At 38.2% G+C, this 22,022-nt stretch overlaps 1 protein-coding gene across 1 annotated transcript in view; it reads right to left on the reverse strand.

Annotated features, from left to right (window-relative positions):
- Positions 1-22,022, reverse strand: part of LOC120527469 (zeta-sarcoglycan) — a 1,186,696-nt gene that overhangs the window by 9,466 nt on the left and 1,155,208 nt on the right. Inside the window, exon 7 of the mRNA XM_039750908.1 lies at positions 6,683-6,806. Coding sequence (XP_039606842.1) covers positions 6,683-6,806 — 124 coding nt within the window. The remainder of the gene's footprint in view (positions 1-6,682; positions 6,807-22,022) is intronic.

Raw genomic sequence — 22,022 nt, forward strand, 5'->3', positions numbered from 1 at the left:
CAAAGCTAAAATAATGAAGGAGTGGCTTCACAACAACTCTGTGACTGTTCTTGAATGACCCAACCACAGCCCTGACTTAAACCCAATTGAGCATCTCTGGAGAGACCTAAAAATGGCTGTCCACCAATGTTTACCATCCAACCTGACAGAACTGGAGAGGATCTGCAGGGAGGAATGGCAGAGGATCCCCAAATCCAGGTGTGAAAAACTTGTTGCATCTTTCCCAAGAAGACTCATGGCTGTATTAGTTCAAAAGGGTGCTTCTACTAAATACTGAGCAAAGGGTATGAACACTTAGGACCATGTGATATTTCAGTTTTTCTTTTTTAATAAATCTGCAACAATTTCAAAAATTCTTTTTTTTTGTCTGTGGGGTGCTGTGTGTACATTAATGAGGGAAAAAATTAATTTAAATGATTTTAGCAAATGGCTGCAATATAACAAAGAGTGAAAAATTGAAGGGGGTCTGAATACTTTCCGTACCCACTGTATATATGTGTATATATATATATGTAGATATGTATATGCATACAGTGGTGTGAAAAACTATTTGCCCCCTTCCTGATTTCTTATTCTTTTGCATGTTTGTCACACAAAATGTTTCTGATCATCAAACACATTTAACCATTAGTCAAATATAACACAAGTAAACACAAAATGCAGTTTTTAATGATGGTTTTTATTATTTAGGGAGAAAAAAAAAAACCTACATGGCCCTGTGTGAAAAAGTAATTGCCCCCTTGTTAAAAAATAACCTAACTGTGGTGTATCACACCTGAGTTCAATTTCCGTAGCTATCCCCAGGCCTGATTACTGCCACACCTGTTTCAATCAAGAAATTACTTAAATAGCAGCTGCCTGACACAGAGAAGTAGACCAAAAGCACCTCAAAAGCTAGACATCATGCCAAGATCCAAAGAAATTCAGGAACAAATGAGAACAGAAGTAATTGAGATCTCTCACTCTGGTAAAGGTTATAAAGCCATTTCTAAAGCTTTGGGACTCCAGCGAACCACAGTGAGAGCCATTATCCACAAATGGCAAAAACATGGAACAGTGGTGAACCTTCCCAGGAGTGGCGGTCGACCAAAATTACCCCAAGAGCGCAGAGCGACTCATCCGAGAGGTCACAAAGACCCCAGGACAACGTCTAAAGAACTGCAGGCCTCACTTGCCTCAATTAAGGTCAGTGTTCATGACTCCACCATAAGAAAGAGACTGGGCAAAAACGGCCTGCATGGCAGATTTCCAAGATGCAAACCACTGTTAAGCAAAAGAACATTAGGGCTTGTCTCAATTTTGCTAAGAAACATCTCAATGATTGCCAAGACTTTTGGGAAAATACCTTGTGGACTGATGAGACAAAAGTTGAACTTTTTGGAAGGCAAATGTCCCGTTACATCTGGCGTAAAAGGAACACAGCATTTCATAAAAAGAACATCATACCAACAGTAAAATATGGTGGTGGTAGTGTGATGGTCTGGGGTTGTTTTGCTGCTTCAGGACCTGGAAGGCTTGCTGTGATAGATGGAACCATGAATTCTACTGTCTACCAAAAAATCCTGAAGGAGAATGTCCGGCCATCTGTTCGTCAACTCAAGCTGAAGCGATCTTGGGTGCTGCAACAGGACAATGACCCAAAACACACCCGCAAATCCACCTCTGAATGGCTGAAGAAAAACAAAATGAAGACTTTGGAGTGGCCTAGTCAAAGACCTGACCTGAATCCAATTGAGATGCTATGGCATGACCTTAAAAGGCGGTTCATGCTAGAAAACCCTCAAATAAAGCTGAATTACAACAATTCTGCAAAGATGAGTGGGCCAAAATTCCTCCAGAGCGCTGTAAAAGACTCATTGCAAGTTATCGCAAACGCTTGATTGCGTTATTGCTGCTAAGGGTGGCCCAACCAGTTATTAGGTTCAGGGGGCAATTACTTTTTCACACAGGGCCATGTAGGTTTGGATGTTTTTCTCCTAAATAATAAAACCATCATTTAAAAACTGCATTTTGTGTTTACTTGTGTTATATTTGACTAATGGTTAAATGTGTTTGATGATCAGAAACATTTTGTGTGACAAACATGCAAAAGAATAAGAAATCAGGAAGGGGGGCAAATAGTTTTTCACACCACTGTATATGTATATGTGTGTGTGTATATATATATATATATATATATATATATATATATATATATATATATATATATATATATATATATATATATATATATATATATATATATATATACACACACACACACACACATATATACATATGTATGCATATATATATATATATATGTATATATATATATGTGGATGTATATGTATATATGTATATCTATGTGGATGTATGTATATATGTATATATATGTGGATGTATGTGTGTGTATATATATCTGTATATGCCCGGTTGGGACAACCCTGCTGTATATGGTCCGGGGGAGCAGCATGGACTTCTCAGTACCTCCCCAAGGACACTTGGTGGCAGCCTCCCTGGTTGATGATGCTTCAGTTTCCCGTAGGGTTTCATGGGAAATGGAGTTCTCTCAAACCCTGTGGGGACCCGGGATGGCCGCCAGGGGGCGAGGCAGAGATAATTAAGCCCAGCTGGTTTAATCCTCGGCCCCACATGGGAGTGCAATTGGGAACAGGTGAGCAAGCACCAGGAGCACTCCTGGGAGGGCCATAAAAGGAGCCAGCAACCACCACTCTGGACAGAATCGGGAGGAAGAGGTTGCCTTAGAGAAGTGGTGGTGCCAGCGGAAGGATTGCTGTGTTTAAAGTAAGGTGCTTTGGGACTGTGTTATACCTGTGGGGTTCACGGGGAAGACGTGCCCCACAGGCGAAGAGTGTTTGAACTGTGTTTAAGTGTTTGGGACTGTGTTGGGCCTGTGGGACACGGGGAAGATGTGCGCTCACGGGTGAAGAGAAAGTAAAAAGATTTCTGTTCAATTTACACATGCCTCAGTGTGAATCTGTGCCGGGTCGGGCGCTTTATATAGCGCCTTATTCACTATATATACAGTATATATATATATATATGTATATGTGTATATATATATATGTATATGTATATATATATACAGTGTGTATATATATATATGTATGTATATGTATATATATGTACAGGTGTATATATATACATATATATATATATATTGTGAAGGACAGCCGAGTCCCATGCCCGGCAGGGATGCCCCTGCTGCTTATGTTCCAGGGGAGCCACCATGGGCACTCCAGTACCTCCCCTGGGATGCTTGGTGGCAGACTCCATGGCTGACGGTGATTCCCCAACCACCCGCAGGGCTCCATGGGAGATGGAGTCCTCCACAGCCTGGTTGGGGGCTCGGATTGGGGAGCTGCATGGACTCAGCAGCCTGGCTGGACGAATCTTCAGCCCCACCCGGAGGTGCAATTAGGACCAGGCGGTCAAGCACCTGGAACACTTCTGGGTGGGTTATAAAAAGGGCCAGCCACCACCACTCGAGAAGCCAGGGTCGGGAGGAGGAGGACTAAGCTTGAGGAGGAGTGGTGGAAGAGAAGAAGGATTGTTTATTGTGCTTTGGGACTGTGTTTGGGCAGTGTGGCATGGGGAAGACGTGTTCCACAGCTGAAGAAACAATAAAAGTCTTTGTGTTTTTATACGTGCCACCTTGTCTATCTGTTTCGGGTCAGACGCCTATATAGCGCCTTTGTTACAATATATATATATTTTGGACACTGCCTCCCCCAAAACGTTAGATGCCAGCTCCCCTGGAGTGTTGCGGTGCCGCAGATTCCCGCAGAGCAGTCTGGGACATGGAGTTCAGTTTCTCAGCCCTGTTGGGTACCATGGGTGCCACCAGGAGAAGCTGTGAAAGGACCGGAGGAGCCATGCCTCATCCATAGCCTGGAAGTACTCACAAGTCACAAGGACGGAAGCTCCATCTGGGTCCGGGTCAAGGACTATAAAAAAGACTACTGTGAACCCAGCAAGTGAGCCAGAGTTCAGAGGAAGAGGACAGAGCTTGTGAGAAGGTGGCAGAAGAGTTGAGATTAAAGGAAAGAAGGGACTGTGAGCAGTTTGTGGCTGTTTGATGCATTATGTGGCGAGAAGGAAAATAAATGAGTGTGTTTTTGGTGTCTGTCCGTCTGTGTTCAGTGGAACTTCAGCCCCTGAACACAGACAGACAGACAGACAGTGTGTATATATATATATATATATATATATATATATATATATATATATATACTGGCTGGCGCCCTGCCCGGAGTTTGTTTCCTGCCTTGCGCCCTGTGTTGGTTGGGATTCATGACCCTGTAGTTAGGATATAGCGGGTTGGATAATGGATGCATATATATATATATATATATATATATATATATTGTGGAAGACTGCCGGCTTCCCAGGCCGGTCCGCACCCCCAGGCCGACAGGAGGAGCTCTCCCGACAGCACGATCATGCCCCAGGTCCAGCAGGGCCTTATGGACTCTGTAGTGTTTATACACAGCCCTGCTGGATACCTTGGGACCACCAGGAGTCGCTGTGGGGGACTTGTGGGATCTGTTGTGCCCTATGACCGGAAGTACGTCACAGTCACGTGGCGGGAAGGAATGGCGTGCTCGGGGTGATGTGAAAGACTGATTGCCCTGACCGGAAGGAATAAGGAACTGTGGACTGCTGGGACAGGAACACCTCCGGGTCAGGGGCTATAAAAGGACGGTGCCTCAGTCCAGACACTGAGCTGAGCTGGGAGGTAGAGGAGCAAGTGTCTGGGCGAGGAGGAGTGTTTATTGTTATAGTATTGATAGTGGTTTGAATGAGTAGTGTGGAAGGTGCTTGGTGCACTGAGGAAAAGATAAATAAAAGGTCTTCGACTTTTACCTGGTGCTTGGAGTTGTACCTGAGGGTTCAAGGGTGCACTACTGCCCCCTACTGCCACAATATATATATATATATATATATATATACATATATATATATATGTATATATATATATATATATATGTATATATATATATATATATATATATATATATATATATATATATGTGAAAAAAACCATGGGACTGAATTTTTAGTGTCCCATTTTGTGCCTTGCTTTTAAGAATGTTAAAATGTCTAGGTTTTTAAGCCAATTAAACAACCCCATAACAGACTACCAACTTCATCTTGAACTGCTGCAGTAATCATTTACAGCACAACTACCCTGCATCACATTTGAAATGTGACCACAAATGTGTCCCATTGTCTTTATCACAAGGACATCAAAAATAATCAAAATAGACAAAATGACTCAGCATGGAGTGATGGCTATTAAAAAAAAAGAGGCTGATGCAAAATGCAGTGGTATGCTTTCTTTTCTAATAATATTGATGTGGAGGGAAAACCTGCATAGGTACTGTATATACTAAAGAAAATACTAGGGCACGGAAATATTAAACAGATGGTAAATGAAGTGCATCTGCCACTGATTCACTGACCAAATGGGCAATTGAACTGGTGAAGGGTATGCTTAGTCAAGCATTGAAAGAACTGTGAAAGAATCAGTGCCCAGGTTATGCCTGCAAAAAAGAAGTGAAGCATTCAGGCAAGGCTAAAGGCAGCATGTTGTTCTACTGAGCTCCATCATTGCACATTGAAAACATTTATTGCACTCTGATTTTTTTTATTTTGGAATAACAATGCTTTTTAGATCATTTCACTGAACCAAATCAAATGATTACCCATCATTAAGAAGCACATTAGGAAAGGAGATGGGCTATAAGTCAAAAATTAGCTGGTATTGATGATGCGTCAGAAAACCCTTGTGACCATCTGCAGCACCACTAAAACAAAGGTGGAAAGCAATTGCAGATTCTGTTGAAACTATGGAACTACACTTCTTGCAGAATTAAGTCACCCTCTGAGACTATTGATCAAAGACTGCATGCTATCCGGCTTATAATAAACAGTCCCCTGATTGCTTGCAAGAGTTTGCTTCCACCCATTGAGCATGAGCATTTGACTTCATTAACTTAACTCTAATGGGAAAAGCAACCACACTGCTGGAAATAAACAAAAGAATAAGCCACAAAATAAACATGCAAACAGGTAAGAAACAGTAGCGAAAGTGCAAAAATGGCTAACTACTAGAAAAGCTGCACAATGAGCAAGATGCCTTTAAAAGGTACAAAATAAAATCCAAAACTTTCCAAGTTCTTAAATAATAACTGATGCTTTTAACTGTAGATAAAATAAAATGACATTATGTTTTCTTGGTAACTGTATACTGAATGTTACAACTAAGAAAAAAGGCAACAAATATGTGAAGCAGCCAAAAAAAAAAAAAAATCATTCACAAAAGATAGGCAGACTTCTAGGTGGAAATCAGAATTATCATTGCAAATCAAATTACCATGTTTAAAGTAGACTTATCCTTAGAATATCATGGTTCAGTTTTATAGTTAATAGGAAACAAACAGCATATAATATATTGCCTGACTTAAAACAGACTTTAGAATCATATAAATTATGTCATACTGTATGTGCTAAAATAATAATAAAAAAATTGATGTGAGATTATGTGATTTATGTAGTGTGCTTCAAAATTGTGCTCTGTAGATACACTTTCTGATTTACTAGATGTATAGAACTGTATATTTATTGATCGTGTTAACAACATTTATAGAAAAGTTGGAATTACAGACAAGCTCACCTCTCCCTCAGTAGACTGAAGTTGCATCTCTTTACGACAGGTGGCCTTGAAATCCCCTGCGTCTGCACTAATTTCAACCCCCTTTGGAGCTTCCATTGTAAGGGTCCTTGTTGGAGATTCAAGCCTATAAAATGGCCATTGATGAATAAATGTCAGGTTATATAAAACATCTTTCTTTGTCAATCCATTTAGGCTCTGTGCTATTGATTTTGGAAAACAAATTGCTGCATGCATTTGCCAGACAATAAGCATACCACTAGGTCACCTAGAATAAAATGAAACGGGTGTATAATAGCTCAACATGAGTTAAACTTGCTTGATATAGTTCTAAAAACATTACAATGTTGTGTAAATTGACAGTATTGAGAGGACTATTCTACCAAAAATAAATATAATCAATTTTGTTTTTATGTCTTTTATTTTTTCCCTTAATCAACTCACAACATTTTTTCTTAAAAAGATAATGTTATTTTAAATGGCATACAGTTTAAAATATTATATGCATAACAGTAAATAGAAAAAGTAAACAATGATTCATAGTACCACAAAAATGATCTTCATAGCTGTACAACTTTCATTTTTAAAAAGAGTCATCATTGGTTAGCTTTATGCTAATGATTATTTTGCTGTACAGAGTTAATAAATACAGCACATAAAAAAGCATTAAGTCATGATAGAGTACAAAAACACAAAACATTCATTTCCTACTCTGATTTTCTAATTTTTACTTTTGTGCCGTGGGCTGGATGTTAAGATAGACAATGGTTCTGGAATAATTGGAATTATACTTTAATTTGCAATATTTGAATAAATTGTCAGGCTTGCATTCAAGAGCTGCAAAGGTTTATTCCACAGATGTCTTATCCTAGAAAGAAGAATAAATAAATACTTTTTTTTTTTTTTAAGAACAAAATGTTTGAATTATTACCACATCAACCCCTTTATTAGTAAGGTGTACTTCAATATTTTGACAATGGTGTTTAAAATTAAAAATTGTCTCATTGATCTTGGCAAGCTGTACTTATGACAACTTACAATATAAGTACTGATTTCCTGAAGTAGTGCTCGGCTGTAGGCCAGTTCATATGACCTGCCTTTTGTTAACAGATGGACTTCTGTTTTACATAGAATTTATTTAATTACAAGCTGAAAGCTAATGTAATCCATCCAGAGTTGGTTCTTCTGTTGTGTCCAATGCTGCTAGAATAGGTATCAGTTCCCCATATGAAATGTTAGGTTAAAATCCTGTAGGCACATAGCAATTAATGAGCAGACAGAGCACCACAGAAAGGCCTGTTGTGTTCAAAAAGCAAAACAGGACAATGTGAACAAAATAGCAAGCATAGCACATTTGTATTGTTCTCCTAATTGATTTTAAACATTTACTTTACATACCTATATATCATAGCAAAGAAATATGTAACATCTTAAAACCTGCTTAATCCAGTTTAGAGTCATAGGTGACAAAACCTTTCCCAGTAGTTTTACTTTAAAAAAAAAATCAGTAGGAAGCAATATTTTTATTTTGTGGAAGTGTTTGTTGCAGTGTTTCCCACAGAAGCTTGATATAGCAGCAGGGCCACCTTCGTTTTTGGGTAAGGGAAATGGGAAATGTCATTGACTTAGTTACACTTACAATTGTTTTGTAGTTAATTCATAAATATTTTTAAATCAATTGCTTAATAGTTGATGTGTTTACACATCATTTGCATAGTGCTAACCTAAGTAATTAAAAATAAAGAAAATTTAATTTAACAAATGATATTTTAACAGCATTAATATAAACAACAATAAAATTGGCACTCAATGAGGACTGTCTTATATCAAAAGGAGGGATGTACTGTTCTTCTGCAAAAGCATCTGGGGTGCTCATGTAAATCTGATTGAATGCATGGTGTGAAGCCAACCCCAACACAGACAGGCAGGAGACAGGTTTTATACCCAGCACACACTTTATTTACGGTACACAAATCACCAACACACAACACAATCCAGTCCCTTCTCATCCGCCAGTCCATCTGCCTCAACTACTCCTCAGGCTTAGTCATCTTCCTTTTGATTCTGGCCCTTGAGTGGTGGTGACTGGTTCCGTTTATAGGGCACCCGGAAAGACTCCAGGTGCCCAACAAGCTTCTTCTGGCAGAACTTCCGGGTGTGGCTGAAGTGTTGCCAAATAGGGCCCTGTAAAAGACCATGTGCCCCCTGGCAATTCGGGCCCCAGTAGGGTTGAGCTCCCATGCACATGACCCTGCTAGAAACCAAGGGGGCTGCTCTGTGTCGGCCTGGGGAAGAAACTGTCCTGAAAAAAGTAACCATAACCTGGGCATCTGCCACAATGGATATATCAAGTTTTATTAATGCCTTGTGACAGTTCTTTTTTCTTTGCGGGCCACCAAAGCAAATTTGCTTCGACTGTCGTACCAATTTTACCGGTGCTTCTAAAAAGCTATATATATTAACGTCAGATTCAAACACACCTGAGATAATAAACTATCTGAATGTAGAATGTTGTACATGAATATTCAATCCATCTTATCCATCTCACATACATATACAATCCCCCTTATACATCCCACATGAGAGGTGCCTGGGAGCGAATGATTGAGATACTGTAGGTAGACAGATACTTAATTGTATGCTTTCTGATATTAGTACTTCTTGTCTTACTCATGAGGTGCTGTCTCAGCAATAACAAACTCTAGAACACTCACTCACCAATTTCTACTGATCCAGAGTCATCATTCTTCCTGACCCTAGTTAGGCTTCTCACACACACACACAAAAAAAAAAAATCTGCTTTCTAACTAAGTGATTTTGACCATGCTGCATGTTCACTATAAACAGGAAACTCCATTTTGCCTATTTTTTTTTTACTATTATGAGCTTTGCTTTGCATTTTTGATATTTTTATTTATAAAGATTCTCTGCTGCCCTTTTTGTGCACAAGCCAAAGGTTCAAGTCAACCCTCCTCCTTGTGGAGGCTTTTGCTTTATTTTGGGATATGTTTAGTTGTTTGCCCAGCTCCTCATTTGTGAGAATGCAACAAAATCTAGCAAGTGCCTTAGGGGGTCTGGCTGAAATCAAAGTTCTCTCTGCTGGGCAGACCAGGAGGGCTTTTGGCCTGCTCTCCAGCTGCCTTTTTGGTGGCTTTATCTTATTTTGCCTTGGAAGAACTCCAGTCATAAAAAAAATGGTGGTTTTATGAAATCATCAGAGACTGTTGTGTTAGATTAAGATAAATTATGCCAAAATGCTATAGAAGATTAATTTCTTCTTCTCCATAATGCGCCCCATTTAGACACAGGTTTACCATTATTAAGGGTTGAAATGAGAAAAGGATTTTGAATTGTATTATGAAAAAATACACATCTGGGTTGCATTTTAAAATGTATTTTCCCCTGATATTTTAATAAGCTTGCAATGTGTTCATCCATCCATTATAAGGTCAGGAACCAAACCTGGACAAGCTTGCAGCCATTTGCATGGAATACACGCAGACTCACTCATACCAGCTCAATTTAGAAAGTCATCGCTTTGGTATTATCACATTTAGTTTTAGACAATTCTACTTTGATTTTTCAAGGAATACAGTACAGTATCTGACAATACCTCACAGTATTACACCAAACTTAATTTTGCTGCTTGTTAGTCAATATATATTTTTCAGGGTGAAAGGGCAACGATTTCCAATCACACTTTGGTTTATCTATTATAAAATGGCTCTTAACAGTGTGTAAATGTTTTATTAATGATGACATATGCAACAATAATTATCTTTAAAAATAATATTTTGGAAATATGCAATTTTTCATTGTTTTATATCATGTTTATAAGTTTGTAATGTAACAAGCAGATTTCGGACTTTCCTTTCATACATTTCCATTATTTTCAATAAATTAATATTTTTGTACACTTCTTTAAAAATTATAAAAACACTAAAAAATATTGTCCAATTTGTGACTGTAAGCTAAGTGCTAATAATAAATTTTATATAACTGTCATTTTTTTTTTGAATTATGAAGGATTTTGAACCAAAAACCCTTCTGTCAAAATTTATTGCCATTCTGAATCTACTACAATAAAATATGTCAAGAAACATCATCAGCAACAGAAGTTATGAAGAATTGTACTACAACAAAGCAAAAAAGTGTCATTGCATGTATGCCCTTCACCATCTTTGTTACAGCCATTCTTTATTTTATTGATAGGAAGCTTCCATGTAGGGTCAAATAATTTACAGAATGGACAGAAAGAAGCATCAACTGCAGTCTGAATTGCTGACAACAGCTACATCTCTTGAGAAGCTGCAGTAGGCCGATGACAATAATGTGTCATTTCATTCAGACTGTGAGATCCAAATCACTGCCAGCACATTTTGAAAAGCCTATGAAAGAAGTAAGCTGGTTCTGAAAATCAAAAGCCTTTGGCCAAGAGAAATACTTACAGCAAGTTAAACACTTTACCCATTTATATTATGTGAACACAAATAAAAATGTTAGTTTAATTTAATCATGAAAATGTATTTTACAAAAAATACATTTTTTTTTAAAAGGTGCCCCTTTTTATATATATATATATTTTTTACATTCTGTTCCACAACTTTAATTCTGCTTTAAGCAGCATCTTTCATTCACTCTTTCTATTTACTGCATTAATGTTACATATCTCTCTATTAAAATAAAAAAAACGGGTTGAGACATGATCTTCTTGGAAGACACTTTGACGTTCATGAAAGACACTTTAACATCCCTCAAGACAAAGCAGTAAGACAAAAGAATAGCTGAGCTGCTGTATAGGCTTTTAAATAATCAACGCACAATGCGACAAGCAGAACATGCAGCTTGGCAGCAGGAACAGCAGCAGCAGCTGCTTAGAATGCTGATTCTTCAAAACTTCTATCCTTTCCAGTGTCATGCTAGCACCAGCAAGAATACAGCGCGGGGCAGGAACAATCCATGAACGGATTGCGGCATAGTGTCCTCACATGTGTAATTATTAACAATATAGATTATTTAAATGAAGTTAGTTATCTGTATAAAATAATAAACATATTTTGCTGCATTTTATCTTAAAAATGATATCGTCATCATATCTAAATGCGCGCTTTATAAAGTGGCTCAGGTTGTGCAATATTATAACTGTATCGCAAGTTTACAGTGAGGTAATTGTACTTATAAGTACAAAGCATTCTACAAGGAGCACTTGATGGACTGATTGAGTGCGTTTATAGTTCTTGGGATGAAACTGTTTCTGAACAGCGAGGTCACTGAAGTGTTTGCCATGTGAGAGCAGTTCAATAGACAGCATGGCTGAGGCGGTATGTGCTAGATGCTGTATAACGATAACTCTCTTTCTGATCAGCTGCTGTACAGCTGTGATTCCCCACTCAGATACAGTGATATAAATACTCTGAATGGTGCAGTGAGAGTAATATGGAAAAGGATGATCCACTGTGGCAACCCCTAACGGGAGCAGCTGAAAGAAGGAGAAGAAGGTGCAGTGAGAGTAACAACGCTAAAGGAGCTATGGTATTTGGAATAGTTTGGCCATTCTGTGGACCATTATATTGTTACAGATTAATTACAATCAGATGCATTAAACTAATAAACAATATGCGGTTAATTTCAGTGTATTTATAAAGCCACGTCAGGGATGTGGATTTAAAAAAGAAAGGGAAACCACACTGGAACAACAAAAGCACTGCTTTGACGCTGGGTGCCGCCAGTCTGCAAAACCAAGCGCAGAACTTGCGTACGCCAGGGTATGAGCTACCATGGAAATGTGCGTGGCTTTATGCCAAGTTTAGGTTTTATACATCGCGATTTGAACATGGAAATGTTCTTACGCAACATTTTTGTGCGTACGCACCATTTATGCATGAGGCCCCTGAACGTTAAACTGAGAACTGAAGTACCTAACTAGAACATTATCCAGAGGTTACAGTCCAAAATAGTTAACCAGAAACAAACATACCACGAAAATTATTATGAGCAGTCTACAAGCTTGGATATGTTACAGGCTTGAATATAGTCACTCTGATGAAGTCACATGGTGTGACTTCTGAAACCACACCTGAAAACAAGCTGTCATGTCATGGCAATGGACTTTTAAACATGTTGTGACTTCTGAGGCCACATCCTACCAGCAAGTTGTCATATCATGGCAACAAATATTCAAAATTCCAGTGGCCACTGAAAAACAAAATGGCATTACAGTATATTCAAAACACAGCGGAAAAATAAAATAAGTTCTAATTCTACACAACAGTGAAACTAAGTTCACTAAACTCATGCAAAAAAATAAACGGTGCAAAGGAAAAACTTCTCAAGCCTGAAAAAAATAAAGGTAGCTTGTTTATAACTAATAACATAAAGTGTTGTTGCTTGTTTATAGTGTATGCATGAACTAATGTGTTAAAAGACCATGAAAAAACATTTGGTACCTATATTTGACTGTTATTTCAAAAGATGTTTAATTTTCTAAAAGGACATTTCTGAGAGAAAGTTAATTAGACAGCCCAGATTTCATTTTTGTTTCACATTCATAGTCTTCTGTGTGCAGTATATACATACATATATCAATATCATTTTTTATAATCTTTGTAACAATAACTGTATTAGCTTGATCCTCAGAGTAGGCAATTTTGTGTTACTCTCTTAACCAACATTCTCCTAGTCTGCAGGCACCCATCCCAAAAAACAGGTGAAAATGAAATCTGCCCAATTTTCCTCACAACCCAGCTATTTCTATTCCAGAAGAAATACTGATCATTTCTTGAGGACTCAGACAGCATTTCTATAATATATAAAAACATTTTAAAGTCCCTTTTTTCAAAGATCCCAGAGTACAGTTGGTAAAGGATCGCATTTCAGAACATTTCAGAAAAGGAGTGGAAGGCAGCCATGCACAGACTTCACTATAGCTCCATATGTGCAAAACATACAATTATTAAAATTAAAGTCTTTTATTGAGTACATCTGTCTCTTTTAAAATTGTACATAATGTCCAACCTACAAACATTGCAATCAAGCTCCTGGTCTCACTAGACCACATGTTTTGGGTGTGTACCAAATTAACATACACTCCTAACCTATTAACAGCTGTGTTTGGTGTACCTCCAGATGGACTTAAAGTGAAGAAGGACAAACAAACTGTAATTGCTTTTACTTCACTATTGGCACGTAGACTTATCTTGTTCAACTGGAAGATTCCTAGCCCACCTCTCTTAAGTCAGTGGCTCACTGATGTTATGCTGTATACTGTACTATTTGAAATTGGAAAAATCAACTTAGGGGATCTGTTCAAAACTTTTTTAAAATCTGGCAGGATCTAATCAATAACATTTTAGAATAAGCTTTTATTTTGGGGAAAAAGATTATTTTCCCTCTTTTTAACTGTTAAAGTTTTACTTCCTCTCTTTCTCTTTGGTGGGGGGTTGAATTGAATTTAGTTTTATTAAGCTTGACTTGTTTGTATGGAATGTTACTTGCTTTTAATAAATTCAGTAAAAAAATTCTACCCTTGACAAGTCATATTTTACAGCAAATCACAGTACAGAAACTGCACTAGTTAAAGTAGTAAATGATTTGTGGGTTAGTGAGGACAGAGGCTGTATATCTGTTCTTGTTTTCTTAGACTTGAGTGCAGCATTTGACACCATAGACCACAATATTCGTATAATTTGCCTTGCTTTGATTAGGCCTCTCCGGCAACATCTTAAATTGGTTCCAGTCTTACATAACAGGTTGAAAATTCTTTGTTAGTTGTGGTGATTATACTTTGTAGCTCAGAGACCCATGATATTTTAAATGGTGTACCACATGTGGCTATTCTGGGTCCACTGCTCTTTTCAATCTATTTGCTTCTATTAGGTCAGATTATCTCAAAGCAAAAGGTGAGCTACCAACAAGTATGCAGACAAAACAGAGCTTTATTTATCGATAGTGCCTAATGACTCTCACGCTCTTGGCTCTCTGATCCTGTGTCTTATAGGATGAGCAGTAACTTTCTCAGATTAAACAAGGAGAAAACAGAAATCTTAGTGATTGGCAAAAATGGATATAGTGAGAGTATCTATACTAATAAAAGGCAAAGCCCTCACTGACTCACTGACTCATTCACTCACTCATCACTAATTCTCCAACTTCCCGTGTAGGTAGAAAGCTGAAATTTGGCAGGCTCATTCCTTACAGCTTACTTACAAAAGTTAAGCAGGTTTCATTTAGAAATTCTACGCGTAACGGTCATAACGGTCGACAACGTCCACCATGTTAAACTTTCTTATTTATGGCCCCATCTTCACGAAATTTGGTAGGCGGTTTCCCTGCACTAACCGAAACCAATGTATGTACTTATTTCGGTGGTATGACGCCACAGTCAGTCGCCATATTGAACTTTCCAACGGTCTTTGTTACCTATGGGCCCATCTTCAAGAAATTTGGTACGTGGGTTCCCAACGCTAACTGAATCCTACTTATGTACATATATACGTCCATAGCCTGCAGCTCGGTCGCCATGTGAGGTGGCGTTGAATCCCCCATCCCCACACCTCCCAGGTTGTTGGCTGCCTGCCTATATAAGGCCGTCCGTCGCTCCGGTCTCTTCATTCCCTTCCTTGCTTCGCCACGGTATTCACTTCTCCCTGCTGATAACTGCAGCCTTTTTATTTAATCTACGGCTTCTCCGCTGTTTTAGATAGATAAATAGATAGATAGATAGATAGATAGATAGATAGATAGATAGATAGATAGATAGATAGATAGATAGATAGATAGATACTTTATATTGTTTGTTTATTCTGATTATAGTTATTGTGTAGGTCTTTTAGACTTCATTGTTCAGGTACCTATTTCCTTTATCGTTCCAACCGTACAACCATTAATATGTCTATCGAGGTGATCACCATCAATCAGAGAACTGTCACTTACCAAGTGGTTTCCATGCCCGGAGATGGCACCTATCTTTTCCATTCTCTTTGTTACATATTGCATGGCCATATCAGGCTCACTCTTCATATCCGCAGGAACATTGTGTCTTATGAATTGAATGACTGGGACAGGTTCAAAGTGTGGACTGATGATGGTACAGGAGATAATTATACTACACAGGAGAACTATAAGAGTGAAATGCTTAAGCCCTTCACCTATGTTTCTGCATGTGAGTTGATGGCTGCTGCTGAATTGTTTGGTTACTGCTTTCAAGTGTACCGAAATGGCCAAATATTTTACACCTTTGGACAACCGCCAATGCCTCTCAAACATCTTAGAGTCACAGGTAAAGATTTTAGTAGTGGACACTTTGATGTTTATGAATGTTTAAACTCTCAAAAGCTGGATATGAAGTTATCGATAAAACCGATGTATACTTACAACGCTTGACAGATGCCAAATGTCACTTCAACACAACAAGTCCTGCAAATACTAATGCAATTGAAACAAACCATGAAACTCAAACCGATTATGACAGCAGCAATTCAAGCTGTGAGATTTGAGGCAACATTGCTCACATGGCCAACTGTATGTTGCATGCTCAAGAGTAAGCTCAGTGCACAGCTTGGTCATATTACAACCGGAGGGCCGAACTGACACGTGGCATACAAAGGGATCCTTAACAAATAATTATTGGTATATTTTCCCTCAGTTTAAAAAGGTGTACTTTTCTTTTTAATAAAAATGTTAAGGCCAACTTTGCCGCTGTGAAGCGCGGTGTCACACACGTGCGCATGGGAGGCAGCTAAAGGGCTTGAGTGAAGGCAGTTTTGAGGCATGCCGGGGTGTGGCAGAGTGCACTGACTCTTTTTCTCACTTCCCTGTAGACCATCCCTGGGAGACTCCACCTGACTCTCTTGACATCACTCCAGGACCAAACCAATGGAAACAGACCTTACCGGCTCCGGCCCCGCTGATGTCATGTCCGGGCCAGATCCAATGAGTGACGAACACGTGCCCGATCCTCATGACCTCACTTCCTGTCTTCCCCTTTAAAAGCCTGCCCTTTTTCCCTTTTCCCTCAGTCTTGTCTTGGACTCATTGTATGCACGTCAGTGCTGTATCTCTGTGAAAAGAACGACTTTGCAGCCAGGTTTCGAGATTATATGGGTGGCTGCCCCAAACCTTTCTTTGAGTATGTCTCAACTTTGTGACAGCGGGTATTTTGCTAGTTATAAATAAACTTAATCCCATAGGTTTAAAAGTCAAGTCGGAGGTAAAGAATTTAGGGGTAACTATTGAGTCTGACCTAAATTTTAAATCATATATTAATCAGATTACTAAGACTGCATTTTTTTCACTTAAGGAATATAGCTAAACTTAGACCTCTCATAATGTTGCAAGATGCTAAAAAATTAGTTCACGCTTTTGTTTCCAGTCGTTTAGATTACTGTAATGCACTTCTTACCGGACTACCTAAGAAATATATCAATTGGTTACAGTTAGTGCAGAATGCAGCAGCAAGAATCTTAACTAGAAAAAGAAAATCTGAGCACATTTCACTAGTTTTAGTGTTGTTACATTGGTTACCTGTGCCATTTAGAATAGACTTTAAAATACTAATAATGGTTCACAAAGCCTTAAAGAATCTCACCCACTCCTATATTTTGGAATGTCTGTCCTCTTACACTCCAAGTCGTAACCTCAGATTTTCAAATGAAGGTCTGCTTATAATTCCAAAAGCCAACCAGAAAAAAGGTGGTGAGGCGGCCTTTTGCTGTTATGCACCTAAAATGTGGAATACGTTACCAATAGAAATTCACCAGGCAAATACTGTAGAACAATTTAAAAAACTGCTAAAAAATCAATTATATTAAAATGGAATTTTCATAGCTACATTTTAGGTGTATCCCTATTACACTATTATGGGCAATGAATTATAATTTTCCTCTGAGTTCTTCAATTCTTTACTAATCTGTACTATTCTCTGCTGCCTTTTCTGGTTCTTCTGTGATGGCGATCAGTGCTACCACCACCTGAACAAGGTAGCATGCTGCCCCCTGTGTTTATGGATGGAATGGCAAGTGTCCCAGATGTCCACATGACCACCTTGATCATCAATTTCTTCCATGTGAAGCCTGAAAGCCATAAGGACTGATTTAGAACATCTATGCTAGGTAGAATGCCCAGTGGGGGCAGGTTGGTCTTTTTGGCTTTGGAACCCCTGCACATTCTGTTTTTTTTCTCCAGCCTACCCAGAATTGTTTTTTTCTGTCTTCCTGACCATTTGACTTTACCTTTTTCTTTGTTACGTACTGTATAATATTATTGACTAATCTTAACTTCCTTTTATTTAATTTTGTAAAGCACATTGAGCTACATTATTTGTAGGAAAATCCTTCTAGCCATCCATTTTCTAACCCGCTGAATCCGAATACAGGGTCACGGGGGTCTGCTGGAGCCAATCCCAGCCAACACAGGGCACAAGGCAGGAACCAATCCTGGGCAGGGTGCCAACCCACCGCAGGACACACACAAACACCAAGCACACACTAGGGCCAATTTAAAATCTCCAATCCACCTAACTTGCATGTCTCTGGATTGTGGGAGGAAACCGGAGCGCCTGGAGGAAACCCACGCAGACACGGGGAGAACATGCAAACTCCACACAGGGAGGACCCGGGAAGCGAACCTGGGTCTCCTAACTGCGAGGCAGCAGCGCTACCACTGCGCCACCATGCCGCCCTTTGTAGGAAAATGCACTGTATAAATAAATGTTGCTGTTGTTGTTAATGTGATCTAGATTTTTCACTTTTTGAAACTTGCAATATTCCTTTTATTATTCATTTTGATTGGAAATTTCCTATGTAGTGAAAACTTTGCTTTAATATATACACTGACTCTCTTGTTCCACTACAGGTTTGAAAAGGAGTGGCAACCTTTCCTAGTAGGTTCAAGAAGAAAGCATAAATCAGTCCAACAAATGACACAAAGAAGGCACTTCAAGTGCAAAATCATGAGGCAGTCATATTACAGTTTGAAAATGAAAGTGGTAGAGATTGTGTTTATACATTTATTATTTAATTTATAATCATCTGTGCTTTTGGAAAAGCAGCTACTTAATGAGACCTTCAGTAAGGTTTCTACATTAATTTGTCTTATCTTTCTCTGTGGATTAGACATAAATCAAGGTAGTTGTAGCATCTGTCTTATGAATCTGAATTTAATGATACAGGCAAGAATTATCAAAGTAATTGTGCTTATGTAGGCATAAATATGGAGTGCAAGACATTTAAGACAAAATAAACATTAAACGCAAAATTGGCTGTTCTAAGTTAATTGAGAGGTTTTCCTATTGCTCACCAAATTGTGTTTTTTTTGTGTCCTTTGATTTGGCAGGCATTTATTGAAGTAGCTTCTCCTTGTCTGCAAGTTGCATGACATAACAGACATCCATCCATCCATTATTCATCCATCCATTATCCAACCCACTATATCCTAACTACAGGGTCACAGGGGTCTGCTGGAGCCAATTCCAGCCAACACAGGGCACAAGGCAGGAAACAAACCCCGGCTGGGTGCCAGCCCACTGCAGGCATAACAGACATGGTTAGTGCTAATCTTTCACCAACAGTGATATAAGACAAGACATTAACAGGTATACTGTGAAGAATGGCTTATTACTTTCTGCTTAGGAAATTTGAGTTTAAAGACCTTCACCAGATATTGTTAACCAAAACGTTGCTATACAAAAACAGACATAAGAAGTCAATATACAACAATACTTTGTTTGGTGGTCTACCAAATGTTAGGAGTTAAAATCAAAAAAGTTAACAGAACTCATGCCTTCTTTGCAATGTTTAGTGGAGTGATGGGCAATTCTCAAACAATCTGTTCATCTTGAATGACTCTTTTCAGTGAGTCACACAAATCAATTCGAGGGTAAGAGCAAATTGATTCAATGCAGCATAACATTAACACTTTGGAGAATGCGTGATGTCATCAGCATTTTCCTTTTCATTTTAAACTCTCATGATTGTTGCTCACATGCAATTCTTTCAAGTTCAAATTGAATCATTACCAGCGAATGAGAGCTGATAATTCTCTCCTTCATTATGCAAGTATAATACAGTAACAATACATCAATGTTGAGTATGTTTCTATTAAAATGTGTTGGTTTTGTACAATTGATTATGGGAATTGTTTTATTTAGAATAAACATTAAACAAATACATTTATGTTCCTCTGTGCATTCAAAAATTTAAATTACAGTTAAATAAGTGAATCTTAAAAAAAAATTATAAGTTGAATTATTATTTGTTTGCAACTTTACATTGTTCAAATGCACCCCAGCACAAACATTTTACAGCTAATTGACTGCACTTGACAGGTACTTTACACTAATTCTTTTGAGTTGGAATCTGAATCATTGCCCACAAATTATTACTGAATCATTCCTGATTCTCAAACTGAATCATTGTCTATGAACAAGCAAGCCTATGACCAAATAATATACAGTATACTTGTGGATAAGTTGGTGCTTGAGTTTACCGTATAATTTCTGGTATTTTATAATATCGGTTGTATAAGTTGAAGGCGGAAAACTCATGCTATTGGTCCAAGAGATTATGATATGCTAACGCTCACCTGAGAGAGTAACCACGGAGCACACTACCTATTTTTCTATGAATTGTGCCTATTAGAAAATATGAAGCTGGTTTTAAATTAAAAGTCGTTGAAATGGCGTAAGAAATTGGTAACTGCACTGCTGCCACAAAATTTAATGCATCTGAGAAACTGGTGTGAGATTGGAGGAAGCAAGAAGATGTAAAAAAAAAAAAAAGGAAGTGTTGCATTTCTGAAAGAGCGTATAAGTCAGGGTTTGATTTTCTGATAGATTTTTTTTTGGGGTTTCAAGACCTGACTTATACGTGAGTATATATGGTACTTTTCATTTGATTCTCTGAATCAAACACATGACGGACTACATCACAAAACATAAAACCAAAGTGTTTGGAGCAGTCAAGAGATTTGTTTGGCATGACGAATCTACATTCAACTGAATAGAATTGCAATGTTGATTCATTATCTTATTTTAATTATTTATTTTGAGCTATGCTGCTGTACTTCTGCCTTTCTATTTCATATAGAACTGTACATTTTTCCAGGTGCTGGTCTGGATCCTATTTATGAATCAAAAGAATCAAATAAATCAATTCACTTAAATGGGTAGTTTAAATAAACAGAATCAATTATGTATCATAAGTTCAGTGTTTTCAAGGATTTATCACAGATTCCATGGAAAACACAACCTGACATGAAATGCTGTTGCTGATGACAGTCTCTTTGCTACAGTAAATACTGTCTGCAAATTGTAAGAGTATAATACTGTAACCTTGCTGCTGGACTGCAGCATGTCTATATGTGGTTGGAACACTGTTGGCACCTGGATCTAGGATACAGAAGACAGCTTTCTGCCTACCAGTTATGCAAAAGAAGGCTGACAGTGGGAGCTATGGACAGAGGGTACTGGGCTCCATATACAGTAAGCAATGGCAGGGTGTTATGTTGTATAAAATCTGTACATTTTGGTTTCCATTATATTTTGTTCAAGACAAGACAACAGGTGAAATTAAATTAAAGCAGGTTTTCTTCCCTTACACCTTACTTTTATAACACTTGTTCATAGCTTCATGCTAATTTGGTTTTATAGCCTGGGAAAGGATGCTGAGCTGATACCTCAGGCTATTGATGGATGGACATCTGGAACAACAATTTGCTTTATGGCCTAGGACAGGAAGAACTACTGATGCCTGTGAGTACATCAAAGGTTTTGTTGTGTGGGAAAACAGACAGTGAATTAATTCATCAATCATTTGGACAGCCAGCCAATCATGTGCATGTGTTGTGAAACCAAGGCTTGACATTTTATAATAAATATGCCTTGGTTTGGAAAGAAGAGGAGAGAAGTAAAAGAAGAAGAAAGAGAAGCAAAGGGAGAAGAAGAGGAACGGACGAAGACGGCCCTGGTCGTCAGAAAGGCATCATGAACACCGATTGCTAAATCAAACGCCTCCCTGGGACATTCATCCTTGTCATCTGTAACTTTTTCGTAAGCTTTTTCTAAAGACTATATATATTCAGACTTTCACTACCTATTTTCTAGTATTCTTTGTTATTGTGGTATTATTATTATTCTTGTAATAAATACCATGCTGCTTTTAACTTTCAATGCTTTGTCTTAATGTCTAGAGTGACTGAAGTAATAAGTTAGATTTCTTTGAGCACCTGGTGACAGCCAGATTTTTGCCATTATTTCTGTGCTGCGAGGTTTATATGGCTGAGAGTGAAGAGCGCTATACTCAACAGAAGGAACAAATATGAGAAAGAAGGTATTATTGGCTGATGAATG

The sequence above is a fragment of the Polypterus senegalus genome, chromosome 4 (genome assembly GCF_016835505.1).
Source record: "Polypterus senegalus isolate Bchr_013 chromosome 4, ASM1683550v1, whole genome shotgun sequence".
Taxonomy (NCBI): domain Eukaryota; kingdom Metazoa; phylum Chordata; class Cladistia; order Polypteriformes; family Polypteridae; genus Polypterus; species Polypterus senegalus.